An 8,086-nucleotide genomic window follows, 5' to 3' on the forward strand; every position below is an offset into this window, starting at 1 on the left:
TGAAAACATCATCATCGCATCCACCGGATGACTGGAATGTTTGGACGCAAATTTCGAGACAATTCGGGGTGCTAATATATATTGCATGTACCTAGATGTACAAGTGAGTTTGCTGCTTCTTTTTTTCCCATCTAGTACACGCAAAGCTTATCTTCGTACTAGAGTTTAAATACAAGATATTATGATACAAGAGTTTAAAACACAATACACTTGGATCTACCGGTCTCACATCCTGCACCGTCGGGGAGAAAATCACATCGCGCAGGTGAGAAACAGCCTAACTGCCTTCGGCGGCCCATACACCGCCTGACGGCGCCGGCGGTCGATGCAGCAGAATCCTCACGCTACACTTTTTTTGCTTGTGAGACGTATCCTCCCGAAACTGCGTGCGCACCTCGTCATGTTTTTCGGTCGAGAAGTTGATGTGGTGCACCGCGACAACGAGCGACGATGACACGGGAGATTTTGAGCTACCAGCCTACCACCACACCACGCGCCGAAACACGCTACCGCCGGAGGCCAGCGCGTGTAAACCGCGTCGATCCCGCGGTGGTTAGCGACGAGCGTCGTCACGTCCTCGTGATGTATTCGCCCACTTGATGGGTTAGGTGACGAGCACGCGACGGCGACGGCGACCGCGGCAACGCGCTCGCTCGCTCGCAGTCAAATCCGCGCCCCCAGCGTCCGCTTGGCACCGGCCCCGCCTACCGGAACCGTACAAGACTACTCTATGGATCGTCAGTCTGCAGGGGCCTCCGTTGTCCCGTGAACTTTGAAGAGAATGGGGACCTGCTGGAGTTGCACCGAACACACGAGGGTTTCCTTTTTTTCCTAGCCAAGTTGCATCAGAATTATTGGGCTCCAAATGCAGATCTGGTAGTGTGCAGGCAGAGCTGGCGTGCAGCAATGAATGGATGGACTATTGCACAAGTGTGCCAGAGATGAGGAATGAGCTTTGTTTTGACGCAGATATTACTAAATTTGGTCTCGCCCGGTGTGTCGTGGTCGACGTAGTTGGAAAGCACGCACATGTCCGCACAGGACGACTTGGACCGAGTTAACCGACGGGCCTGAAGGAGGAAGCAGCCGGTGTGGTAGGCACGAGCCGGCCGGGCGCGCGCGCGCTGTGAGGTCAGAATATTAGCGGCGGCCAGGCAGCCGCGCGGAGACGAGACGAGACGGTGGCCTGACTCACGGGCACGTCGGTGCCGATCGTCGTGTTCGGCACTCGATCATGGACTCCGGGAACACGTTTTCCCCAGCGCCCGGAGCTCCGGCGTGCGCTCCGAAATGCGGCAATGGAGACCACAGACCACGTCGTCGGTGGCTGATCGGCCTTGATAATTTCGAGGAGCGGCAAGAGCTTCTGGAACGTGATAATTGGAGACACATGGGGAGGCAGTGGTCAACAACGCATAGTAGGATTGGAAGAATCTCACCGACGCACTGATCGGGATCTCTTTAATTTAAGGAAGAACATGATTGACGAAAAGGACCTCGCACTCGCAGCCCATCACCGTAGATGCATCAAGTCTGGTCTCACTAGATCAACGTTTACTTGACGCTAAAACAAGTCGACGGAGTTAGAATCACGTGTAAACTTTTAGGGTCACCACTATGTGGTGCTAGCAGCCAGCGCCAGTCTTTTCAAGAACAAACAGCATCAATGTGTAATACTAGTATTTTGAGTGGAACGAAGTGGGTACATTACTGCCCTATACTAAAAGGGCAATCCATTTCGTTAATAATGTAGTAACTTATTGATTAATCTCATCATGAGGCTCACGTAGGTATGATCCCTTGATCCCATATGACCGTATGTGATGAGGATTTGATAATTTAATAATTAAGAATTTACTAAAAGTACGGTATATCTTAAAGATGGACATCCACTTTACTTAGTTTGATGTGGTAGGTTTTATAACCACCATAAAGTAAATAAGGCATATGTTGATAATCCATATAGTTAATTGTGTTCTACACAAAAATAATCCATAAATTAGGAAGTAGTTATCTAGATATGCTGAAGTAATATAATCTGATAAAGCTACACTCAAAAACTCCTCCTTGACTCGACTATATAAGTAGGGAGATCAAAAGAAGCGAGATTAGAAGCCAAGCTGAACAAATAATACGAAGCAAGCTTAATTTGATAGAAGCAAAAACAACACATTGAGATATAACATATTCAAGCTACGATTAGATTCATCGACAATAGGTTCATGACTTAGAAAACAAGAGAACTCGTCAAAAAGGCTAGATCTAAGATGCCCCCATTGTAATAACATTAATCAAGAGAGAATATGATGGAATAAAATCTTATATCATTCTCCTTCGATATGTATAATTGGTGATCAGGTATCCCCTACTTTAAATAAATATTTATATAATTAATTAAATTTACCAATCATCAATAATATATCATTTAGATTTTTTTTAAAAAAAATGGGAGTAGTCGTAAGATGATACTCCTTTTAGTCTTAAAAAAAAGGGTTACATTTTGAATATCGATATAGTAAACAATACGATATTTAACCACTAATTACTAAGTATAAAATATAGCGAAGCTATACTATTTTGAAACTACATTTGTAGAGAAATCTAGTCAAATCATTTTCAAAAATTAAATCTAAATATGGATTATTAAAATTTAGACACGTTGATTACACGTACCCAAAACGATACTCGGAGGGACTATTCAATTCGCCGTCCAAAAAAGGAAAGATAGAGTTCGATTGGCCCGGAGCCGGAGTCCCCGCTGCGTTCTCTCTCTCTATAAAACCCGACCCTTTCGTCTCTTCGGAGACATCCGATAAAACCCGACCCTTTCCGACGACAGCATTCGCGCTCAAGAAATATTCAATCCTCCTCGCATCCGCAACCGAAAAGAAGAGAGAAACGTCCCCAGCTCAAGCGATGGAGAACGCCCCCGCGAAGCCGTCGCTGTCCAAGAAGCCCTCGCCGTCGTTCCGCCTCCGCAACGGCAGCCTCAACGCGCTGCGCCTGCGCCGCGTGTTCGACCTCTTCGACCGCAACGGCGACGGCGAGATCACCCTCGACGAGATGGTCTCCGCGCTCGACGCGCTCGGCCTCGGCGCCGACCGCTCAGGCCTGGAGGCCGCCGTCGGCGGCTACATCCCGGCCGGAGCCGCCGGGCTGCGCTTCGAAGACTTCGAGTCTCTCCACCGCGCGCTCGGCGACGCGCTGTTCGGCCCCATCCCCGAGGCGGAGACCGAGGAGGAGGACGACGAGGGGGACATGAAGGAGGCATTCCGCGTGTTCGACGAGGACGGCGACGGCTTCATCTCGGCAGCCGAGCTGCAGGCCGTGCTCAAGAAGCTCGGCCTGCCCGAGGCGCGGAACCTGGCGACGGTGCAGGAGATGATCTGCAACGTCGACCGCGACCGTGACGGCCGCGTCGACTTCGGCGAGTTCAAGTGCATGATGCAGGGGATCACCGTCTGGGGCGCTTGACGCCGGCGCGCCGGCGTGTGGCCTTCCTCCCTCTACTGCTTCTTGTCATGTATGTATCTTACTCGGCGCTGCTTCTTGACCGCGCTGTAGATTCTTTTTATTCTTGGCTTTGCTCTGCCTCTGCCTGCAGCCCAGCTTGAGAACTTCAACACTGCCCACATGCATCGTTTCCTTTTTCTTGATTTATTTAATTACGTTTAATTTACATGTAAGAAGAAGGTTGAACTTGACCAGCTCCCTCCAAGTTTGCCTTCATTCACTTTATTGGTGCTTTCGCTCACCTGTCCTTCCCTGTCAGTTTTGTCATTTAAAAAGGTTCTTTTTAGAGAACAAAATGGATTTTGAGGATATATCCGTACATACTTTACCCCTAATCATTCTTCCGTGTGCCAGTGTTTATGTGAAAGAAATAGCCAAAAAATAATAAAATAAAGTGTCTGGTTAATGACCAATTTAAAATGGAAATGTCTACTTCCACAAAAGAAGAGTTCTCCAATATGTACATATCTGCAACTATGACATGGGTCCTACTTTTTAGTAGTAAGCTGGTACTTAACAATTAAAAAACACAACTTTTCAATGCTAAGTGCTAACGACCCATCAAAATTGTATATTCGTCATTTGACATACCAACATTACCCCACATGCATGCACAAAAATGGAGCGTTCGCGGCTTCACATGGGCCCTGTCCTCTCCATGACTACCTACTAAGCAAATCATTTTCTTTAGTGACAGCAAGCAAACCAATTATTCAGAGAAAACCCACTTCACGACTGCTACACCAGCCAAGCAAATGTTTTCTTTAACGACTGCAAGCTGACCAGATACTCAAAGAAACACACTTCCACATGCTTGCATGATGAGCAGCACTTCATGCAGTTACTATCACTTTCTTTTAGTCATTACGCATTTCGCTTTCGGCTAAATTTGCCGCGAATCCTCAGGCATTGATCTCCCTTGCTTCTGCAGGTTATGGGGCATCTAAAGATCGATTGGAGGAGGAGCAATCACTAGCTCAGTAACTTGTGCCAGATTTTAAGTTTAGGTTTGTGCTAGTTTCGGTCGCTTGGGAATCAGCCATGTTGTGTGTTGTCAGAATGCAGGTGATGACTTGTAATTTCAGTGTGTCGCTCTAACTGTGGTTGTGGTGACTTTATCCTTCACTGATGTAGGTATTGTGATCCTGCCGTGTCTCACTTATTCTGATAAGCTTTCTGAACATGAGACATCTATCTCATCTTTGTTAATTAAAATTGTTATAAGCATATGTAGGTCTTAAAGTGACGACTAGATGAGTGAATAGGTATCTCAATAATTTCTTATAAAATAGATGATCTTCTTTTATTTTTAATCATCTAACGTATCTCAAAGCTTGAGCAGAAGCAAAATACTCAGAAAGACAAAATGAGATAAAAAGTTTCAAGACAATATGACTCTAAGGATGGAATATGAACCATAGGTTCCATTTAAAATCATTTCATGTGTCTTTGTGCTCAAAAGCTCGCAACTTTGAAGATGAACGAAACAAGACGAGATCAACGGGCTAACTTTTCAAGATGATGGTCTAGAGGTAAGGGAATTCAAAACCCCATCATATATGCATGTGTATGTAAATTATATGCCTCTAACATCCAGAAAAATAACTTCCTAAGGTGTTAAAATTTCAGCTCAAAATAAAAAACGAAAATCAACAACAAAACACCAAAAACTTGCAAACATGCAAGGGAACCAATAGAAGAAAACTAGAAGTAGGAGAATTCAAGCATATGCAAAAACTTAAATTTCATTACTCAAAGAGATCCGCACTATTTTAGACAGATTACAAAAATTTATCTCTTAAAACTCTCACCTATTACATAGGCTAATCAATCCTCTCACTTTCTTCTAAAACCCTAGGACAAGGCTCTCATGTGGATGGCTCAAGGGGTTGGCCTTTCTAACCAGCTAAACCCCTCTATTTATAGCCTAGAAAACTTGATCCCTAAGTTTTCTTAACTGTTTCCAAAATACCCCTCTCTTGTAGTACATTCCTACCTATCATATGGGGTATTTTGATCTATTTTCTCCTCTATCCATCGGACGACCATGACGCCTTCACGACTTAGCTTCGCCTCGATGCAAGCTTCGCGATGATATCACATTCACTCCATCCGTCGGCGGTTTTGTGGCCAAACCGGGAAACCGACTCGCACGCTTCTTAAGGCGTGACTCATAGCTTCTTGCTTTGACCTCAAGCAAGTTTTCTGATGTTGACGCATGTCCTCCGTCTTGTGATCTTGACCGCCGACAAGTTTCTCCCGCTTCCGATCTCTCAGGCCACCTTGTCACTTGCATCGGCATCCCCTTCACTTGACTTTATCAACACGCCACCTTCATCAATCTTCATCTCTTGCCTTGCTTGATATCCATGTGTAACGCTAGGATCATCCTTGACTCTGCCCGACTCCTTGATCATCTGGCACCAAGCACCCCGCTTAGCCCTGATCACTCCCCGTTGATCGCCAAGTTGTATCATCAACTTGCACACCATGAGACCAGCAAACATGCATCTCTAAAATCATATAACATCATCACCTGCTAGTCCAAATCTAAATCAAATTGAAAAAGATCATACGTAACAAAAATGTGAACACCAGATAGTCCAACGTTCACACTAGTGCATGGTGAGTACAACTCCACTGGAACCCGATTTGCATTCCTCTCTGAAAAAATTAGTACGATGATCATAAAATCCTAACACCGGACAATCCGTGAACACATCACCATTTGCCTCGGAACTAAAAGGCTCCGATGATACTCTCCGGTGTTCATACGCCCATCACCGAATCATCCGGTGAGCATATCATCATTGGAACTTAGTTTCAACCTCTCTGGAAATCTTTTTCCGGTGAAGCCTCCGATGATCACTAGGGTTGAAAACGGAACGGGAAAATCCTGTCCCGGTGCTGTATCCCGTTTTTTCCCGTTCGTTTTCGTATTTTCAGATCTTATTCGAAAACGGGACAAAAATGGTATAGGTCTGGCGAAAACGGTACCGAAAACAGTTTGAGATATTTTCGTCCATTTTGTCATTTTCCCGTATTTATGCTGGATATTCCCGTTTTTCTCCCATTTTTTCTTCACGGGATAAGGCCTGAATGGCTGAATACCTCTTTAGTGCAACCCTAGCCCACTAAGGCCCATGTGCCGTTTTCATCCCTGCTCGGTTCGGTCCGCCGTCCAATCGCTAGGGCCAAGAGCTCAGAGCTGAGCTCCGCTCCGCGCAGTCGCGCACGCTGTACAGCCGCAACCGCACGCCGCACAGCACAGGCGAACTCTAGCCGCCGCCCGCCAGGCCCTCCGCCGCGCCGCGCACTCCAGCAGCCGGCCGTCGCCCGCCTGGAGCTCCGCCGCTCCGCACACTCCAGCCGTCGCCTGCCGTCCGCCTATAGCAAAGCCGCTCCACGCACTCCAGCAGTCGGCCGCCTGGAGCTCCGCGCAATCCAGCAGCCGCCCGCCGCCTGCCTGGAGCTCCGCCGACCGCCGCTCCACGCACACAAGCAGCCGGCCGCCGCCAGCCTGGAGCTCCGCTGCTCCACGCAATCCAGCAGCTGGCCGCCGCCCGCCTGGAGCTCCGCCGACCACCGCTCTGTGCACACCAGCAGACGGCCGCTGCCCGCCAGTGCCAGGCGCTACGCGCACTCCAGCCGGTGCCCGCCAGCCTCCACTCCGCCAGGCGCTCTGTGGCTTCTGCGCGCCAGCCGTCCGTCTTTGGTGGAGCCGTGCCCGTGGAGTTCTGGCCCCTTCGGCCTTCGCAGAATCGCAGTCGCTGTCGGTGGCCGGTGCTCCTGCTCCAACCTCCACGGCTCCACTCCTCCAGAGCAACAGTCGGCAGCCGGCAACAGTCAACAGAGTTGCAGAGGCCCGAACTGCCGAGTGCTGACTGCTGACGCCCTCCCGACCCCCCTGCAGAATGCTACCAACTGGAGAAGTCCCATCTGGCTCGAGGCCACCAGAGACGTACTTGGGTTTGGGCCGCTTGCTCCTAGAGGCGCCGCCACCGCCGCCTACAGTCGATGGCAAGACGGACAGCTCTACTGCAGGTACCATCAATCCTAGCAATATATATCTGCAGAATTGGTTATATTACTCGTGGATAGAAGATGACTTGTGACGAAGTGTTAGGAAGTGTTCAGTGTTACAAAGTGTTCTAGTCAATGTGATGAAAATGAAATGATGATTTTAGGAAGTGTTCATTCGAATCCAGCTTGGCATTGGTGTGAAATTTGCTGCACGCTTGTTAATTTTTTTCATGTAGTACTGGTGTCATATGAGGCCAAGCACATAGATTCACATTTTATTTTTTATCTGAATCAATCTTATTCCCCATGACAATGATATAATGTCCTTTGTTCATTTATTTGTGTTTTTATCCAAGAATCTGTTGTGTCATCAATTTGTTTTGAAATAAGGATTCTTGTAATATCTAGCACATGAGTAAGACATTGCTCATATTCTCTAGTTCAAGTAGTAGAATTGTAAAAGCCTTTTATTGATTCTTGTATTATGGATTCATGTCAGGACCAAAGAGAAAGGCAAACGAAGTTCAAAGTGTTAGTTCGAGTGTACATC

The 8,086-nt window shown here is 47.4% G+C and overlaps 1 protein-coding gene across 1 annotated transcript; it reads left to right on the plus strand.

Annotated features, from left to right (window-relative positions):
- Window positions 1-2,792: 2,792 nt before the first annotated feature.
- On the plus strand, window positions 2,793-4,740 carry LOC133916170 (probable calcium-binding protein CML27). The gene is made up of 2 exons (XM_062359721.1): window positions 2,793-3,523; window positions 4,445-4,740. The coding sequence occupies exon 1, from the start codon at window positions 2,917-2,919 to the stop codon at window positions 3,472-3,474; it is 558 nt and encodes a 185-aa protein (XP_062215705.1). The 5' UTR covers window positions 2,793-2,916; the 3' UTR covers window positions 3,475-3,523; window positions 4,445-4,740.
- The last annotated feature ends 3,346 nt before the right edge of the window (window positions 4,741-8,086 follow it).

The sequence above is a fragment of the Phragmites australis genome, chromosome 4 (genome assembly GCF_958298935.1).
Source record: "Phragmites australis chromosome 4, lpPhrAust1.1, whole genome shotgun sequence".
Taxonomy (NCBI): Eukaryota; Viridiplantae; Streptophyta; class Magnoliopsida; order Poales; family Poaceae; genus Phragmites; species Phragmites australis.

Coding starts and splice junctions, on each gene's coding strand:
- LOC133916170 (XM_062359721.1), top strand. CDS start 2,917: ATGGAGAACGCCCCCGCGAAGCCGTCGCTGTCCAAGAAGCCCTCGCCG.